This window comes from Coccinella septempunctata, chromosome 4 (assembly GCF_907165205.1).
Source record: "Coccinella septempunctata chromosome 4, icCocSept1.1, whole genome shotgun sequence".
Taxonomy (NCBI): domain Eukaryota; kingdom Metazoa; phylum Arthropoda; class Insecta; order Coleoptera; family Coccinellidae; genus Coccinella; species Coccinella septempunctata.
In genome coordinates, this window is record NC_058192.1 from 7,591,542 (window position 1) to 7,612,580 (window position 21,039).

Here is a 21,039-nt window from a genome sequence, read left to right on the forward strand (position 1 = left end):
TTCTTTCCTCAAAACCAGTAATATATCAATTTTGATTTGATAATATGATATACTTGTTTCAACACTTGTGCAAAGTTGGTTTGAGTAGAAAAGCTACGTTCATTCAAGTATTCAGTCTCTTTCCTTCAACCGGACAAATCACTAAGATCAAGAGGTTTAATAATTCATTCTGAAATTTTTCTACACTCATATGAAATATTTCAAATTCTCATTTCAAAATGAGTACTATACTCTCAAGGAATATATAAATTTACTTGAGTTAATATTATCTGTTTTATTAGATTCAAGTATATTATCCACTCATTTGAAAAACTGAGTATATTTGAATTTTGAGAATAAAGTGTACTTGACTCAACTCTATTATATTCTTGCTTATATATGAATCTATCATTTACTTCAAACAAATATGATCCATTTGGTTGAAGAAAAGATTTTTTTGCGTGTAGGCAAGACCGCTCGGTACACAAAGGCAGAATATGGATGCAGCTTTAGGATTTACTACTTGGAAAGAGGTGCATGAATGCCTCATTCTTGAGCGCTCATACAAAAGTTTCTAGAAGATACCTCACTATAAGAACCATGAAATAAGGAATAAACTTGAAGGTACTTCTTGAAGCACCATTATCTTCTATGATATCGAATAACCGTCGAGATCGATACATCAAGCCCACCCTTCAACATGTTTCTATTTTCTGTCACCATTGCCGAATTCGCGTATAAACCGATAAATTTTCCCGTTAACCGAGTTGGAGTTCAAAACTCTCAACTTAACCAAATTTCGGAATGATTATCGATCGATGGTGGAATACTACACCAGTTATTCGATCGATGATGCAACAATGCATCAAGCCCACCCTTTAACATGTTTCTGTTGTTTGTCTCGATTCCCGAATTCGCGTATTTACCGATTAATTTTCCCGAACCGAATCGTTTCCCGAGTTGGAGTTCAAAACTCACAAATTCCCCAAATTTCGGTATGATTATCGATCGATGGTGGAATACTACACCAGTTATTCGATAGATGATGCAACAGTGCATCAAGCCCACCCTTCAACATGTTTCTATTGTTTGTCTCGTTTCCCGAATTCGCGTATTTACCGATTAATTTTCCCGAACCGAATCGTTTCCCGAGTTGGAGTTCAAAACTCACAACTTCCCCTAATTTCGGAATGATTATCGATCGATGGTGGAATACTACACCAGTTATTCGATCGATGATGCAACAATGCATCAAGCCCACCCTTCAACCTGTTTCTATTGTTTGTCTCGTTTCCCGAATTCGCGTATTTACCGATTAATATTCCCGAACCGAATCGTTTCCCGAGTTGGAGTTCAAAACTCACAACTTTCCCACATTTCGGATTGATTATCGATCGATGGTGGAATACTACACCAGTTATTCGATCGATGATGCAACAATGCATCAAGCCCAGCCTTTAACATGTTTCTATTGTTTGTCTCGTTTCCCGAATTCGCGTATTTACCGATTAATTTTCCCGAACCGAATAGTTTCCAGAGATGGAGTTCAAAACTCACAAATTCCCCAAATTTCGGAATGATTATCGATCGATGGTGGAATACTACACCAGTTATTCGATCGATGATGCAACAATGCATCAAGCCCACCCTTTAACATGTTTCTATTGTTTGTCTCGTTTCCCGAATTCGCGTATTTACCTATTAATTTTCCCGAACCGAATCGTTTCCCGAGTTGGAGTTCAAAACTCACAACTTTCCCACATTTCGGAATGTTTATCGATCGGTGGTGGAAAACTACACAAGACTGTTATTCGAAAGCATAGCATGCAAAAATTCCTTTTAATACATATATACCTAGCCCCGGATGACAGCCCACTGAGCCCACTTTCAATAGGTGTGGAATGACAGGCAATCCACTGCCCCTAATATCAGTAGGTGGTGGGTCTAACCGACATCCTCATACTGGTACTCGTGACTCATAAGAGTCATGATGGGTTTATGAGGAATTCTCTAGAACTGTGGCCGAAAATTAGGAACTAACGGGGATTCGCCATCTGTCAGTCGGGCGAATCTCTGTTCCTTCCTTTACATTGGCCCGAGTTTCTAGGAAAGCTATATAAAACCACCATTTTCATGGTTCCTACGCTGCATCCACATTATGCCTTTGTGAGCTGATAGGCAAGACCGCTCGGTACACAAAGGCAGAATATGGATGCAGCTTTAGGATTTACTACTTGGAAAGAGGTGCATGAATGCCTCATTCTTGAGCGCTCATACAAAAGTTTCTAGAAGATACCTCACTATAAGAACCATGAAATAAGGAATAAACTTGAAGGTACTTCTTGAAGCACCATTATCTTCTATGATATCGAATAACCGTCGAGATCGATACATCAAGCCCACCCTTCAACATGTTTCTATTTTCTGTCACCATTGCCGAATTCGCGTATAAACCGATAAATTTTCCCGTTAACCGAGTTGGAGTTCAAAACTCTCAACTTAACCAAATTTCGGAATGATTATCGATCGATGGTGGAATACTACACCAGTTATTCGATCGATGATGCAACAATGCATCAAGCCCACCCTTTAACATGTTTCTGTTGTTTGTCTCGATTCCCGAATTCGCGTATTTACCGATTAATTTTCCCGAACCGAATCGTTTCCCGAGTTGGAGTTCAAAACTCACAAATTCCCCAAATTTCGGTATGATTATCGATCGATGGTGGAATACTACACCAGTTATTCGATAGATGATGCAACAGTGCATCAAGCCCACCCTTCAACATGTTTCTATTGTTTGTCTCGTTTCCCGAATTCGCGTATTTACCGATTAATTTTCCCGAACCGAATCGTTTCCCGAGTTGGAGTTCAAAACTCACAACTTCCCCAAATTTCGGAATGATTATCGATCGATGGTGGAATACTACACCAGTTATTCGATCGATGATGCAACAATGCATCAAGCCCACCCTTTAACATGTTTCTATTGTTTGTCTCGTTTCCCGAATTCGCGTATTTACCGATTAATTTTCCCGAACCGAATAGTTTCCAGAGATGGAGTTCAAAACTCACAAATTCCCCAAATTTCGGAATGATTATCGATCGATGGTGGAATACTACACCAGTTATTCGATCGATGATGCAACAATGCATCAAGCCCACCCTTTAACATGTTTCTATTGTTTGTCTCGTTTCCCGAATTCGCGTATTTACCTATTAATTTTCCCGAACCGAATCGTTTCCCGAGTTGGAGTTCAAAACTCACACTTTCCCACATTTCGGAATGTTTATCGATCGGTGGTGGAAAACTACACAAGACTGTTATTCGAAAGCATAGCATGCAAAAATTCCTTTTAATACATATATACCTAGCCCCGGATGACAGCCCACTGAGCCCACTTTCAATAGGTGTGGAATGACAGGCAATCCACTGCCCCTAATATCAGTAGGTGGTGGGTCTAACCGACATCCTCATACTGGTACTCGTGACTCATAAGAGTCATGATGGGTTTATGAGGAATTCTCTAGAACTGTGGCCGAAAATTAGGAACTAACGGGGATTCGCCATCTGTCATTCGGGCGAATCTCTGTTCCTTCCTTTACATTGGCCCGAGTTTCTAGGAAAGCTATATAAAACCACCATTTTCATGGTTCCTACGCTGCATCCACATTATGCCTTTGTGAGCTGATAGGCAAGACCGCTCGGTACACAAAGGCAGAATATGGATGCAGCTTTAGGATTTACTACTTGGAAAGAGGTGCATGAATGCCTCATTCTTGAGCGCTCATACAAAAGTTTCTAGAAGATACCTCACTATAAGAACCATGAAATAAGGAATAAACTTGAAGGTACTTCTTGAAGCACCATTATCTTCTATGATATCGAATAACCGTCGAGATCGATACATCAAGCCCACCCTTCAACATGTTTCTATTTTCTGTCACCATTGCCGAATTCGCGTATAAACCGATAAATTTTCCCGTTAACCGAGTTGGAGTTCAAAACGCTCAACTTCCCCAAATTTCGGAATGATTATCGATCGATGGTGGAATACTACACCAGTTATTCGATCGATGATGCAACAATGCATCAAGCCCACCCTTTAACATGTTTCTGTTGTTTGTCTCGATTCCCGAATTCGCGTATTTACCGATTAATTTTCCCGAACCGAATCGTTTCCCGAGTTGGAGTTCAAAACTCACAAATTCCCCAAATTTCGGTATGATTATCGATCGATGGTGGAATACTACACCAGTTATTCGATAGATGATGCAACAGTGCATCAAGCCCACCCTTCAACATGTTTCTATTGTTTGTCTCGTTTCCCGAATTCGCGTATTTACCGATTAATTTTCCCGAACCGAATCGTTTCCCGAGTTGGAGTTCAAAACTCACAACTTCCCCTAATTTCGGAATGATTATCGATCGATGGTGGAATACTACACCAGTTATTCGATCGATGATGCAACAATGCATCAAGCCCACCCTTCAACATGTTTCTATTGTTTGTCTCGTTTCCCGAATTCGCGTATTTACCGATTAATTTTCCCGAACCGAATCGTTTCCCGAGTTGTAGTTCAAAACTCTTAACTTCCCCAAATTTCGGATTGATTATTGATCGATGGTGGAATACTACACCAGTTATTCGATCGATGATGCAACAATGCATCAAGCCCACCCTTTAACATGTTTCTATTGTTTGCCTCGTTTCCCGAATTCGCGTATTTACCTATTAATTTTCCCTAACCGAAATGTTTCCCGAGTTGGAGTTCAAATCTCACAACTTTCCCACATTTCGGATTGATTATCGATCGATGGTGGAATACTACACCAGATATTCGATCGATGATGCAACAATGCATCAAGCCCACCCTTTAGCATGTTTCTATTGTTTGTCTCGTGTCCCGAATTCGCGTATTCAACTATTAATTTTCCCGTTAACCGAGTTGGAGTTCAAAACTCTCCACTTCCCCAAATTTCGGAATGATTATCGATCGATGGTGGAATACTACACCATTTATTCGATCGATGATGCAACAATGCATCAAGCCCACCCTTCAACCTGTTTCTATTGTTTGTCTCGTTTCCCGAATTCGCGTATTTACCGATTAATATTCCCGAACCGAATCGTTTCCCGAGTTGGAGTTCAAAACTCACAACTTTCCCACATTTCGGATTGATTATCGATCGATGGTGGAATACTACACCAGTTATTCGATCGATGATGCAACAATGCATCAAGCCCAGCCTTTAACATGTTTCTATTGTTTGTCTCGTTTCCCGAATTCGCGTATTTACCGATTAATTTTCCCGAACCGAATAGTTTCCAGAGATGGAGTTCAAAACTCACAAATTCCCCAAATTTCGGAATGATTATCGATCGATGGTGGAATACTACACCAGTTATTCGATCGATGATGCAACAATGCATCAAGCCCACCCTTTAACATGTTTCTATTGTTTGTCTCGTTTCCCGAATTCGCGTATTTACCTATTAATTTTCCCGAACCGAATCGTTTCCCGAGTTGGAGTTCAAAACTCACAACTTTCCCACATTTCGGAATGTTTATCGATCGGTGGTGGAAAACTACACAAGACTGTTATTCGAAAGCATAGCATGCAAAAATTCCTTTTAATACATATATACCTAGCCCCGGATGACAGCCCACTGAGCCCACTTTCAATAGGTGTGGAATGACAGGCAATCCACTGCCCCTAATATCAGTAGGTGGTGGGTCTAACCGACATCCTCATACTGGTACTCGTGACTCATAAGAGTCATGATGGGTTTATGAGGAATTCTCTAGAACTGTGGCCGAAAATTAGGAACTAACGGGGATTCGCCATCTGTCATTCGGGCGAATCTCTGTTCCTTCCTTTACATTGGCCCGAGTTTCTAGGAAAGCTATATAAAACCACCATTTTCATGGTTCCTACGCTGCATCCACATTATGCCTTTGTGAGCTGATAGGCAAGACCGCTCGGTACACAAAGGCAGAATATGGATGCAGCTTTAGGATTTACTACTTGGAAAGAGGTGCATGAATGCCTCATTCTTGAGCGCTCATACAAAAGTTTCTAGAAGATACCTCACTATAAGAACCATGAAATAAGGAATAAACTTGAAGGTACTTCTTGAAGCACCATTATCTTCTATGATATCGAATAACCGTCGAGATCGATACATCAAGCCCACCCTTCAACATGTTTCTATTTTCTGTCACCATTGCCGAATTCGCGTATAAACCGATAAATTTTCCCGTTAACCGAGTTGGAGTTCAAAACTCTCAACTTAACCAAATTTCGGAATGATTATCGATCGATGGTGGAATACTACACCAGTTATTCGATCGATGATGCAACAATGCATCAAGCCCACCCTTTAACATATTTCTGTTGTTTGTCTCGATTCCCGAATTCGCGTATTTACCGATTAATTTTCCCGAACCGAATCGTTTCCCGAGTTGGAGTTCAAAACTCACAAATTCCCCAAATTTCGGTATGATTATCGATCGATGGTGGAATACTACACCAGTTATTCGATAGATGATGCAACAGTGCATCAAGCCCACCCTTCAACATGTTTCTATTGTTTGTCTCGTTTCCCGAATTCGCGTATTAACCGATTAATATCTGGTTTCCCGAATTCGCGTATTAACCGATTAATGATCCCGAACGAATACGCTCCACAAGGCAGCAGGATTGCCGTACCCTGGCTAGGGACCCTTACAGGGAGATATCATCCGGGTCAGATGAACCCTGGTTTTTTTACGAGGTTACTACTCCTCCCCTTCACCCTTTTGCAACCTGGCTTAGGACAGGCTTTGGCAGGTTTATAAATGACTTATGTAATTATAATTGAGCTAATAATTATGACTAAAATCACGCAACAGAATGACTAATACGTTGTATTATCAGATGACGAAACGACGAATGACATATCTCGGGTTGATTTGGGGAAATTTCGGTATATTCTAGAGAAAATACGATCTTTTCAAATCGATTCGTAGTACTATTTTCTACAGAGTGTTCAAATTTCAAAACCCAGAATTTCCACGAAGTCTTACCCTTTTTCTCGGGAAGATCGAAAAATTCTCGAAAAAATCGAAAAATTGTACAATAAAGACAAGCTGGGTGAACGAACGAGAATGAAAGCGTCCGTACGCTGTCAAAAATGGACTGGAACTAACATCACGCGATTGAATGAATAATTTGTTATTTAATTTGATGACGAAACTAGGAATGACGTGTCTCTGGTAGATCTGTGGAAATTTCGGTATATTCTAGAGAAAATATGATATTCTTGAACAATTTTTCTGAATTGATCCGTGTTACTATTTTCTACAGAGTGTTCAAATTTCAAAATCCTATATTTCCACGAAATTCTTTCCGTTCTCGGTGAGATCGAAAATTTAAAAAAAAATCTAATAATATTGCACCAAACACGACCGGGTTGAACGAAAGAAAATAAAAGCGTACGTACGCCGTGAACAATGGACAGGAACTAACATAACGCTATAGAATTACTGATACGTTATATAATTGTATGACGAAACTACGAATGACGTTTCTCCAGATGACCTGTGCAAAATCGGAGTTGAATATATTTTGAAAAAAAAGACGATCTTTTTGAACACTTCGTCAAAATTGATCCCTATAACTATTTTCTGAAGAGTGTTCAAATCCCAAAATTCAAAAATTCTACGAAATTTTACCGTTTCTCTGTGAGGTCGGAAAATTTTCGCCTTAAAATCCTATGGTTGTATTCTCAAGTCTTTCTCTCCCCTTATTGGGGAAAAAATTCAACGCCCACATCTAGATGAGTCTTTTCGCAAAACGTTCCGTCCTTGAATTAATAGTCGACCAGCATTACTTACGTCTTAATAAAACGATGAAATAAATTAAAAAACTGTGGCTGTCGTCAGTCAGCAGATGTGCCAGATTTTTAATTAGCGAAAATAGGTATTGCTTACATCGGGGGGAAAGAGTCTATAATATCCATCCTTTTGGAATGGGGAGATGGAAAAGGGTTAAAAGGGTTTTCAGCTTCGTTCGTTCTTAGGGGTTTGCTTAGATATTTAAATTGAGATGTTGCTTAGTTCCACTCGACTGACTCGCTAATTGCCTTACCCTTAAAATATAACACATAAAACAAAGCCTTTGAACATTGCAGTCGTAATGCGAAATAAAACCCAGTTAAATGTTTTCTTGTGCTTTCCGAAGAATTCTTGATTTTGGTGGACATCATTTCATTCCTCATTTCAGATTAGACGTCTGCAGGAGTTTCTGAAACGATTTTTCATTCTCCCTATCAAAAATAAGACAAAAACTATAAGACAAGCTTTAAGTTTTCAAACAGTTTCAACATCACCAAAACAGTTGCTCCTCACGATTTATCAAAATAGAAACTCGAAAATTGATCGATTTCACAAATCTATATTCTTGACATGCAAACACACCGTAGGAACATTGAATTTTATCGATTCGTCCAGTGAGTCTTGATCTACAAAATCTACATTAGTTACTTCACTCATAATCTCCAGGAAATCCCTTCTATAATCCTTCTGTAGATCTTCTGGCAGTTCATCGATTTTAGCATCCAAAGACTCGTAAATACCTGGAATGGAAAAGTGTGATTTTAATTTTTCTCTCATCTCATTTCACCAATCGCCCCACCAATTTGCATCAAAAATATGTTCAAAAAAACTCACCCAGAAGTTGTCTCTTGGTTAAGTCGATGCAAAAATCAGGTTCAAACTTATGATGAAGTGGAGTCAAACCTGCATCTTTGATGATACTTTTCAACTCTACCTCAGGTTCTGCACCAATAAAATGTGGAGCAAAACTGTTGTATTCTTTAGTGAATAGCTTCCATTTGTAGATACCACTCATTTTTTTATAAGTTGTATAAAGTGCATGAGTTTTGTACTGAAAAATGAAAAACAATTCTCCATTTTTCTTCAGCAATTTGGAGCAGTTTTCGAATCCTAACCTGGAATTATTTCGTTTCAGATATCAATATGCCAATAAATGATATTTATTGTTTTCATTTTTCGTTTCGTGTAGAATTGGCAAAGGAGTTTAAGACTTCAAATTCAACATTTTCACGTGAAAGTGAAATGTATGATTTCATTGAGAAACAAATTTTACACCAAAAGCTCTGACTTACCTCAAGTTTCTCACGTGAGAGAAACAATAGGATGAGAAGAGTACATCGAATCTATTCTGTAAGTATAGTGGTATCTTTTCATCAGTAATATTCATTGTATGGAAAGATACCATCGGGTTTTGATTCTTTGAACGACAAAATTCGATCATATTCGAATCCATGTCAATTCCAACGATCTCTGAGATACTGGGTTTTAATAATGGGATTAATACTTCCTGCAACACTCGACCACTACCACATCCAATGTCCATCACACTCCATGGACCATTCTTCAGTAAATTGCCGGATTTTATATAATTCGCGTATTCGTGACCAACCTTTTCGAGATGATATTTTCCATAATGAAAATATTTCAGTGATCTGTTGGCCATTTCGTTTTGTTTCCTAGTTAATACTAGATTAACTTCAATTGAGATAGTAGAGAATAATTGCATTATCAAAGTCAATAAACAACGATAACAGACAATAAAGGCTCAAATTGATTCAACTTGTTTTGAAATATCTTGAACATAAATTGTGTTGAAAAATGCCAATCAATCTTGAAGTGGGTAATCTGATGGAATGGTATTGAACCCTATCAAACTTGCATTTAGTTCCAATTCTAACCAAAATCGAATCGAATAACGTGCGATACCTACTAGAGAATCAAATGTTTTCCAAGCTCTTCAAGCCAGATTCTTAATTCCTGGGTCCCATTCAGTCATGCCTCGTTTCCCACAAAATTAACCGACTGTATAGAAGCTCCAAAATGCAACAAAAACTAAGAGACGCGAGCTAATTACACTGAGGATTAGGCCACCAGAATAAGTCACATGATCTCGGGATAATTCCAGTCTTTTCCAAATCACTTCCTCATTAAGAATCGAATCCTTGGGGAGGATGCTTGCCTTCTTCTTCGCTGAACTTTTCGTTCAAGCAATGCTCAGAATCTGAGAACTTTCTTAGACAGGATGAGAATGGACGCTGTTCAAAACTTTCATGATCATTACGTCCTTAAAAATAATATTTTTCATTCGAACAAACAGTTTCTGAGACACAACTTCCTCGAAGAAGAAATTTTAGGATTTCTTGAATTACGAGTTTTATAATAACACCATATTCGGCTCTTGTAACTATACCTCCCTCACTATATAGTTCACCGAAACGATAGTGCCACATGAGTCGATAAATTCCCACTGAACCAAAGTGGCATTCTCCAGGCTTCAAGTCTATATCGGCTGTGTTTCAGAAATTATGAGGTTGCGTGGCAAATTGCAGCTTGAATTAAGAACCACACGCTCGTTAAAGCTCAGGCACAATCGTGTATCGTGACATATTACGATTTCTTTAATCAATCGTGCTCTCCCAGGAGATACGGATCCATTCGAGTGGAATGATTCGATATGGTGGGTAAACGTAGAAAACGAATTGATGAATTGAAATCGACGATTAGTTCTCCATGTCTTGGATATTATGGCGAACAGATAGCCCACCAGGTATTCTTGTTGCTTTATGAAGCACCTGTACCCTTCTACTACTGTTTGGAAGTCTGTTTGGACGTTTTTTCGAGTAGTTTTCATCGAAATATGTGATGAAGTCGAACTGTATATACTCCATTCACATTTATTTTAGTACTCGGTTGGCCATGGAAATGTGACACATTTCACTCTGTATAGTACGAAAATGTGGAGTTATGAAGCTTGTCAAAACATTTTTGGTTTTTAAATCAACGCTTTGTTGCCCGTTCTACGTAAAAGTTTCTGTTATTACGTATTTTATCACAATGTCGAATCTCTTCGGAAAATATGTGACGAACATAATTGAAGTTTATACAAACTGATTGAAGGCATACCAAACCCAGTTATTTGCATGGAAAATACAAGAGACCAGTATAATATCATAATATGCACTAGCTTGAGGAGAGTTAATGTTCGTTATCTTCCTTGGCTAAAGTTTGAATACGTTACATTAGTTGTAGATTTCAAAAATATTAACCCGAAGATGAAATGCATATGATGCAGTGGTTGGGAATGGGTATCTCACGAAGGAATCAACAGATAATTACAAGAATGTTAAATTCTTCGATAAAAATCATCTTGCATCAATATAATAATAATATAATTAGGTATTTATTGGTACCTTAAGACATTTACAATGTATAGGACAAGTCAAATGAAAAATAGAAAAATCAATTTTCGCGAACTTATTCTACGATGACATTCATCGAAAATCCTGTAGTAAACTTTTCGCTTCAATTCACTCGAACTTAAAATTCTCAAATACCACCACATTTTTGGGTCTCCCAATAGAAGGAAATTCTTTGTCATCCTCTTCATTCACAATCTTTCTGATTGTGGAAATATTCAGCTGAAATATAAGTCGTTTAGATTCAGATGAAACATTATATAAATTGTCTTACTTGGAATATGTTCGCTACCGTCTGACATATTGTGGATTTTAGAATATCAGGGTATAACTACATATTTAAATGAGCGGACCTGAATTCTAAATAGCACTTCCTGAAACCCTGTCTCTTTTTTCAATCACTTTCGGCATTTTCGTAATAAATATTGATATTAGCTGTGGCAACGGCGTTATGACATTAACGACATTTCATGAGTGCCAACCTTACTCCGTTCTAGTAACAAAAACTTGAGAAAATGATTTCATGACCAACCGACTGCTAAAATTAATGTGAATGGATTATACATATACAATCTGCCAGCAGAATTCCAATTTTTCGATATTCTTGCAAGGTTTCAGTTGCAATGAATTTGCTTTTGGAGCTTTCGATGAAAAAGTCAATATATTTCATATCGAGCAATCTAATTGAACAAATAACCTGAAATCCCCAATTCAAATATCATAGGTTGGACATGGTATGTTTCTGAAAAATAGATAATCTAACTAAATAATGAGAGAATAGCACATGAATGTCCTGAGAATTCTTATTCAGATATATAGTCTTGAAAGTTGGAATTTTTCCTCTGTTGATCACTCAAAAAAGTACTCAGCTTTCCATTTTTGTCATGTATCGATAACATCAATTCAATATTTCACCAGTTCTGTGGAGATAGCGATAGATTAGCTTATTTCATCGAATTTTACTCATTCGGATTCTCAGTTTCGTTGTTTGCTTAACTTCGTTGTAACTGCAGCAGAAATAGGAGTTGTCAATTTTATGATTAAAGCATGGGAAAGTTTAACGTTATTAACTTGATAGGTGAATAAATTCCATAACTCCCACGCAATCCATATACCCCATGGGGCCCTGCCAGATGCAAGGTGATACTATCACAACTTCCAGAGATATTTACTATTCCACCTCATGAGTGACTAAATAAATTGCGTATATAACGTAATAAACTATTTTGCTCCAATTAATTGCGATAAATTTATTTATACCGACGTGTTTCCCATTGATTAATTGAGTAAATTAATGGGATCCGCAGAGTTTGTTTAATTATTATCAGTGGAAGGAAAGAAATACACCTTTATCTACCGTTTATAGCCACGGCAAGCTTTTTATGACACGATATAGTGGAACTAATTACCTCGAGTGGTCTTGATTGTGAAGTGATTTTTCATTAGTTGGGGTATTTGGTTTCCTGTTTGACACTTTCAGGGCAAACTTCGCATTCACTATTTTTCTTGTACTGGTTATGCTTTTACTAATGAGATAAATAATACTACCATGAATTCAATTGAACTTAGAACAGATTAGGACCTTTCGTTTGCAAAAAAGTGTAGCACCTAGGAAATATGACATTCCACAAAATGGCTTGAAATGAATTAAACAAAAAATCATATAGTCTCGGTACAAAATAAAGAGACCACTGAATTTCGAACCTAGAGTAGTCTATCGTTTCTATCTGGGAATCCGATCATACGAAAATCACTGAATTTTGGTACATAGGAATATGATATGCGAAATCTCATAGTGTCAACTATTTTGGAGATGGATCACCTCAGAGAGTATTTACTGAACCCCCAATGTCTTTCCATTGTATTTGAATTATTTGAGAATTATTTAACTGTTTGAAAGCCTATTCATTTGATAAACTCCATTCTTGTTGCAGTAAGCCTAAAAGGCAAAACTCGAAATCCTACTTTTGTCTCGAAAATCTGTGAGTGAATGTTGTTGCAGTATTTTTCAGGGCAATGTTAAAAGTATTTGCTTTCCTATAGACCATGTTGAATTGGGTGAAAAATTCAAGGAAATATTCAGATTTTTTTTTAATTATAAATAAATACTAAATATACTAGATGTTACCAATCTAAACCTGTTTCATTTCAGTGCATACTGCCATCTAGGTTCGAACCATGAAAGAGGAACCGTAAAAATACGAATTCCAATCCGATGTCGGCATTTTCAATCGGATTAACGAACTGAGGCGGTTCTAGTCTATTTTTCATTCAGTGCCATAAATCAAAGAACGTACAGTCCCATGCTCGAATACTTTCACGATTGTACGTCCCACAATCAATGAATCCGTACGATAGTGAAACCAATTATTTATTGATTATTATTAATAATGTAGACTACCGTATTGCATCCGAACATATTTTAATTGAGATCAAACCGGTGAATGAGTTATTAATAATTATAAATAACAATGCCCTCTGGAGATGGTTCGATTTGATTTTTGTGGTCTTCAATCGGTGAAGATATACTCGACGAGGCTATATTTGAATGTTTCTAGGGCTGGGGAGAATACGACAAGTCAATATTTGTACAAAGTCATGATGACCCTTTATATAACAGGGGGGTCTTTGACTCGTACGAATATTTTAACAGTAGGTTCTTGAGGTGGAAAGAAACGCTTTTTTCTCATACCATTTTTTTCGATTCAGTCCTGATAAAAATAAATAGCCATTTTAAGTCTTCATAATGAGCTATGCCACCCCTGGAAAAACAAAATAACCTTCAGATCGACTAGCTGAATCTGTGACACTACACATCTGTGGATCTTTTAAAAAGAGTTACCGGTCAAATTACCCAATTTTCGAATTTCACAGATATTTTTTGTTTTTAAATTTTTAATTGGATGAATCGAAAACGGTGCATTATAGGAGAAAGTATGAAGGATCCTTTTATTCTACAAAACATTCAAATATTCATTAGTTAACCACTACCTTAGCTCCAAGGGTTGGATTCTTTGAATTTTTGGTATTTTCATGGTACGTAATGGTCATAATGAGAAAACTGGAAGACGTAGGTGATTCTTGTGCTCGAAAAAGATTCATCAGATAAATGAAAAACTATATGCCGAAATTCATTTAATTCTATGAAATTGTTTGTCAGATAGAGCCGAAAATAACATTTTTTATGGTTCTTCAACAGCCTGTATCTTTTAAATCGAGCTAGTTCGGAGAAAATGGTAAAGGAAAAAAGTCAAAGACTCACTCTGTATGTTTGGTTTAGTGCAAATTTCACTCAAGAAATAATTATAGTATAACAACCAAAATAAAAACGAAATGAGAAAGAAAAAACCCTAGATGAAATTTCATCCCTCTACCTCCAGGAACCGGGGGAGAAGAGCAATCGTCATGAATATTCCCTGCGTATTTTCCATCTCGTGTAAACCCCGATTTTATTGTTTTACAACTCTTTTAATAATCGAAGAACATCCCCATCCGGAACTCAACATCGATACGACACGTCACAGGAGCAAACCTTTATGGCACCTTTGCCGATAGCGCGTTATAATTCAAAATTGCGAATTAGGTTACCAACTTTCGATATACAGCGGTATGGGCTTCATGGTGTTGGTAAACAACCCTCTGGAGAGTTGGGTTGAGATTGTTTCGAGTTTAGCGAATGTTAGGTTATGTCCACTTTGTGAAGTTCATGAAGGACTAAAAGGATGTTTCCTATGAGGATGTATTGATATCTAGTTAGCCTAGACCAGTTCCATGCATAAAAATATATGGCGTTATCATAGCAACGAAGAATGAACTCATAAGAAGTGTCATTGTGAAGTTTGAGGTTAAAAAAGTAAACCAGAGTTACGCAATGAATTAAAAGAAGGAAGATGGCCACCGAAATTGTGGAAATCGAAAAATTGGAGTATCGAGCCATCATCAATGTACCTGTATTTAAGAGTTAAGTGGTAAGCCGATTTACGAAGATATGCTTAATACCCTTGGTGATCAATGTCCTTCGTATGCGACCGTGAAAAATTGGACTGCAAGCTTCAAAAGAGGTTAATTTTCCATTGAAGATGATGACCGATTGGGAAGGCCAGATTCTGTATCAGTTCCCGAAAATATCGATGCAGTTCATGACATAATTTTATCAGACCGTCGAATTGAGCTAAGACGGATATCTGAAGCACTGAATATCACGCATATCATCCATTATGATTCATTCTATTTATGAAAAAGTGCTCCATTTCGAAATCCAAAACCTATTTTGGTCGGAAATTATATCATCCCATAGTTCTCCCAATTCAAAAAAACACCCCAAGATGTTATCTTGTCTGGGATCAATTCCCAGATTGACGTCTTCGAGGAAAAGTGATCCTTAGCCGATTTATCCCAGCAACGGGATGAAACGCTAAGTCACGTGGACGTGACCAAATCAGAGTAAAAGCCGACGGAATGAATTTCCTCCCCTGTTTGGTAGTAAATCATACCCTCCGCTGTCGTATATGGGACCTAGTGGCAGTAGCCACCTCGGTCAAATAAATATAGGAGAATTGATAAATTGAATCAGAAAGGCATAACCGACCTACTGGATGGTGTGAGTGCACCCTAGATGTGGCTTACTGGCCACATTATTCCCAATAATGAACATTTGAAATTGAACAAGACAAGAAATGAACATTCATTCTGGATTTTCGGGAGATCTGCTGGAATTGAATCGATTTAATTTGATACAAAACCTCATGCATTCGCTGGAATCTTAAAATTCCGATGACAAAAAGTTGTGTACATATATTAGAAGGGTTGGATTTTTCCAGGAATGCTGAAATCATTTCTACAGTCATACTTTTCATCTAAAATTTCTTCTACGGTTTTATTACTCAGCCTACCTTCACCAGTTTTGAAGTGATGGAGATATAAAATTATGTTTGAATATTTTGAAGCTGAGAATGGTCTATTCCTGGACGGCATCCAAACGCTAGGGACTTCTAGACTTGCTTTCTGTTAATTGACAGAAATATGAAAAACCGTTGAAACAATTCATATAAAATATGCTATTATCTACTTGAAAATGAGATCACCCATACGTGGTCGTCAATGTTTCTCATTTGAAACAAACAAAAATGGAAGGAAACACTACTCAAGATTCAGCCTTCAAGTGTTTAGAAAAAAATGAAATCTTTCCGGACCTCTCACAGCTTCTACATATATATTTCCACCCTCAGATGCCCCTTCGATAACCCCCTTCCCATTAAACATGCCCTTCTACCCTTGCTAGGATGGGAACGTGCCATGAAGTCCTAGGTTACTGGATACTGCAACTTGGCGTTCACAGGAAATGGAAAAACAATGAACTCCTTTTCCTGGATATCTACTGCAGACTATTATGGGGTAATTGTATTTCAATATTTTCCTTTCGAGGACAGAGAATAAAAGTGCAACTACTGATTGAGCCGTTCCTGCAGTTAATCAACTGAGATAAAACTATAGTTACCTTTACTAGTCTCCTGAAGTACCCACTGAAATAAAGCTTTAAATTTGGGCTGGTGTGGACCATGAACAAACTTTAAATTTATTGATTTGGTGTGTTTTTATGTGTTTTTTGTTGTCATTTCCATTTATCGAATCCTAATTTCGAATCAAGTTTCTTTTTCTTTCGATATCGGATATACTACCCTTTTTCCTCGAAAGATTTCCTACAGCAGTCCTTCCCGAAGATTTTGTCTTGCTGTTGGCCCCAGTGTTTGTGCGTGAAACCCTTAGCCCTCGGGTAAGGAGGTGGAGGATCGCAATTTTTCTCGCATCCTACGTGATTGGAATAGGAGCAGTTAAAAGTGTTTTGTTTCGTCGAGCGATCGCTTCCTTCTTTCCTTTCATCTCGAACCTACAGCGAACTCTACTTTTCCGCATTATGAACAAGCCAAAATTAGAAAGAATATTTCGCGGTGAGTTGTATGAAAGAAATATCAGGGGAGTTCTTTCATTTTTTTTCTCCGCCTTGCTGAAGAACGATGTTTTTCACATTGTTTTGTGCATTTTACTCATTGGATATTCTGCATATAAATAGCGTGGAAACATATATTTACGTAGCAGAGGTTATCATATTCTTAATATTATAATGAGGACATTGGAGTGTTTGTATTTGTGAACTCAGTTATATCACAGTTTTTTTTTAAGTTTATTGGGGTTTGAAATCTACTGTTGAAAGTTGTGAACATATAGAAGATACTTACTTGTTAATTCTTCTTCTTTTCAGTTTAATTCGATTAACCTGGTCTTCTTCCATATTTCTATATTGTAGAGATTTTGAATGAGCTGCTTTATAAGGTCTTTTTATAGCCCTGCAACTTCTGATGGTATTGATTAGGGCGATTTTTGATTTCGTATGAGATGAATGATATGCCCAACTCATTATGTAGATTGTAGGGTAAAGTCAGGTTAGGTAGGTTAGGTTAGGTTAGTTTAGATTAGTTTAGGTTAGGTAAGGTTAGATTTTGATTTCGTATGTGATTAATGATATGCCCACCTCATTTTGTAGATTGTGGGGTAAGGTTAGGTTAGGTAGGTTAGGTTAATTTAGGTTAGGTTAGGTTAGGTTAGATTTTGATTTCGTATGTGATGAATAATATGCACAACTAATTTTGTAGATTGTAGGGTAAGGTTAGGTTAGGTAGCTTAGGTTAGAGAGGCATCAAGGCGCATCTGTTAGGGATCCCAGTATTTTGGATTGAGTTCTTTTCTTTCTTATATCTGTTGGTTTTGTGTATATTAGTTTTATTATTGTCTTGTATATAAAAGACTTGTCTTCAGTGTATAAGTAGTTTGGATTTCCATTCATCCTGTATGTGCCTTTTCTAGGTGGGGCTTTAGCCTAAATGCATTCCGATGTACTTCGCTTCAATGATGACTGGTATTTAGTAGCAATAAATTCAACAGGGGGACACATAATATTTCAACTGGTGAACTTCACTTGAAATCCTTTCATTCCAATTTTGGTACCACCCTCCTAGTTCGTTCAAGTGTTGTTGAACGTGTTCAGATAGAATCTGCTTAAGAGGCCCTTTCTAGGAATCGATTTTTTGTTAGGATCATAAGATTTAGTTGATCACTCTCGTCCTAGGATTTACCCATATTCAAATTCACAATGCTGTCCTTCAATCTGGAGGATCTTTATTATATCCCCGATCTTCTTAAAGATGATTCATTTTTCTTCTCCGCTTCATAGGTCCATCGAAAAAAATTGGGTAAATAAAGCAGAATACTGTGATTATCAAGAAAGGACGAATATTCAACTTGTAGATAACAAGGAGCTCGAAAAACCATAAATTGTTTTCCAAAATCCGCGTAAAATCTGGCACTCCCGATTGTTATCACCGAATGCATAAACTCGACCTAACCTAACGTAAATTATGAACGCACGTGGAACAATTGTCCGGCACGAACGTTTTATTAACCATAGAACAGTCGGAGTCATAAATTCAAAAACCGATGAAAATTTATTGTCCGTTTGTTATTTTCGCATTACACCCAGTGTTTGGTACTCCTCAAAGACATAATCGACAAGCGAAATTTATTGCTGGACATGTAACATCCTAATGGTAATGGGATTAACTGAACCTTTGACCCAATGGTCGCACTAAAACTTAACAATACCATGATTATTACTTTTTTATTGGCGGTGGAACTGTAAACGTAGAAATGGTGGTTGTATTTTTGCGAGGGGTTTCCGCTCTTTACCACCTCGGGACGCTAACTGGATGATATATGAATTTTTAATGAAGTCGGTCAATCCATAAATTATGGCGAGTGCAGGGACATCCATAGCTTGCCATTCGAAACCATAAACCCATAGTTACGAGGCATACCCAAAGTATTCGTTATTTCCGACGGACCAACAGGTATCTCCAACCCACAAAACAATCATTTTCCAATTCCAGCTATCTTTTGTTTATTTCTATAATATAAAAACATTTTCTGATGGCTGTCACCACCTGGATCACCCCATTTTTTATATTGATTCTTTGATCAATCTGTGCACATCCATTTAAGAAGGCAGCGATCTTATTACAAGCACCATTCATTCATTCATTGCTGTATCCCGTTACCGGGAATTAATCTACAAAAAGACATAAAAAAGAAAAGACTTATAATTTCTTGGGGCTTATTGCGACTGTGTGCCCTCCTGTGACTGAAGAGAGCCAACCGTGACCTTCAGATCCTTCCACACTCCGGGCATGGATAGTCACCAACCAGATCTGGCCGCCACTGAATTCTTCTCGAGTCTTCATTATTACTGTGCACCATAGATCTCCACTGTGACCTGTCTAAAGCTAGTTGTTTCCAGTTATGATTGGCATTAACTGATTTTAGGGATTGATGTAGTGTATCCTTAAACCGCTTATACTGGCCTCCTGGTTTACGGGCTCCCTCTGCCAATTCGCCATACAGAGCTATTTTGGGGAGTCTTGTGTCTTGCATCCTCAGAATGTGGCCGCTCCATCTGAGTCGGGCCCTCGTTACTTGAATCTCAATTGTTGTACAACTCGCGCGTTGCAAGACTTATACGTTAGAAACTTTGTGGAACCATCTGATGTGTATTATCTGTCTTAGATGACGTTGTTGCGTTTGTTCAAGCTGTTTAATATGTCGCCTGTAGGGCGTCCAGCTTCCGCTTCCGTAAAGAAGCGTTGGAAGGACGACTGCTTTGTAAACAGCTGTCTTGGTCTTCAGATTGAGGTGGTGATTTTGAAATACTCTGACCTTTAGCTTCCAGAATGCCCTCGATGCCGAATTGATACGGTTGTGTATTTCCGTGTCTAGGTTAGCCCTAGTATTTATGAAGCTTCCCAAGTATTTGAACTGCTCGACCTCATGCATTTGACTCTGCGTTCACTCGTTAAGAGCTGAAGATGACACTCGATTTTTCGGCATATACATTTAGAGCGTTATGCAGATTATAATATACTCTGATTATAAACCTGTTCGATTCCCGCGATCCACCCTGCAAGACAATTATTGATCCACTAATTAAATAAATAAATATGTGCAATTTGGCTCGGCCGTAAAAACCAATATTTATTGCCATAATTACAAAACGCCGTGGACGTTCCACCACTAAATAGGGACAAGATGCGGCAATTTTAAAAATCCGCGGAATTTATATTATTGAGGACGTGGCCATACGTTTTATATTGCAGATAAATGACGGAGTATTTCTTTGTTAATGTTGTAATTAGAATGAATCCGAAGAGCCGTTTTACAGCGGCAGGTGGTGAGATGCGGTTGAAAATTGCAGTTGTTGGTGAAATTTTACACCTCGTTCGCAAATTGTCGAACATAACTTTGTTCTTCTGGAAATCCTTATTTGGTATGGGGGAGCTTCTTCTGCTCATTCCTGTCCACTTGAGACAAGGATGAAATAATGAGGAAGCCTGTTCATTTCCCTCGAAACAACCATTACTGTATTAACTAACCTAATGATTTGATGGTCGGTAAAGAATATGAGCACACTGAAATCTTATAGTTGGGGAGCCGATGTATGCACTTTCAGCGGTGGTGAAAGCGTCTGCAGGGTCTCAAAGATGTAAAAAAAAATTGTCAGGTGTACATACTCGAGTGTGTCAGATTAAGATAATGAATTCATGCTTATCTGACAGTTTTCGCGGTGGGACTGACCGTACGGAAGAGTTGAAAATGGTAAAAAAAAAATTCCAGCGTGTCAGATTTTTGGCGGATATGTTAATTAAAGACCCAAAAGAAG

At 37.9% G+C, this 21,039-nt stretch overlaps 1 protein-coding gene across 1 annotated transcript; it reads right to left on the reverse strand.

The window, feature by feature from the left end:
- Positions 1-8,313: 8,313 nt before the first annotated feature.
- On the reverse strand, positions 8,314-9,568 carry LOC123311254 (juvenile hormone acid O-methyltransferase-like). The gene is made up of 3 exons (XM_044895105.1): positions 9,153-9,568; positions 8,695-8,975; positions 8,314-8,600 (listed from the first exon to the last, which is right to left on the reverse strand). Exons 1-3 carry the CDS (start codon positions 9,521-9,523, stop codon positions 8,410-8,412), a joined length of 843 nt encoding a protein of 280 aa, XP_044751040.1. The 5' UTR covers positions 9,524-9,568; the 3' UTR covers positions 8,314-8,409.
- Between the last annotated feature and the right edge of the window lie 11,471 nt (positions 9,569-21,039).

Bases quoted from the DNA above. Each gene is read 5' to 3' on its own strand.
- LOC123311254 (XM_044895105.1), bottom strand. From the start codon at position 9,523: ATGGCCAACAGATCACTGAAATATTTTCATTATGGAAAATATCATCTC. The intron at 8,976-9,152 runs GTAAGTCAGAGC...AAATAATTCCAG, and splicing joins TCTCACGTGAGAAACTTGAG to GTTAGGATTCGAAAACTGCT. The intron at 8,601-8,694 runs GTGAGTTTTTTT...TTTCCATTCCAG, and splicing joins AACCAAGAGACAACTTCTGG to GTATTTACGAGTCTTTGGAT.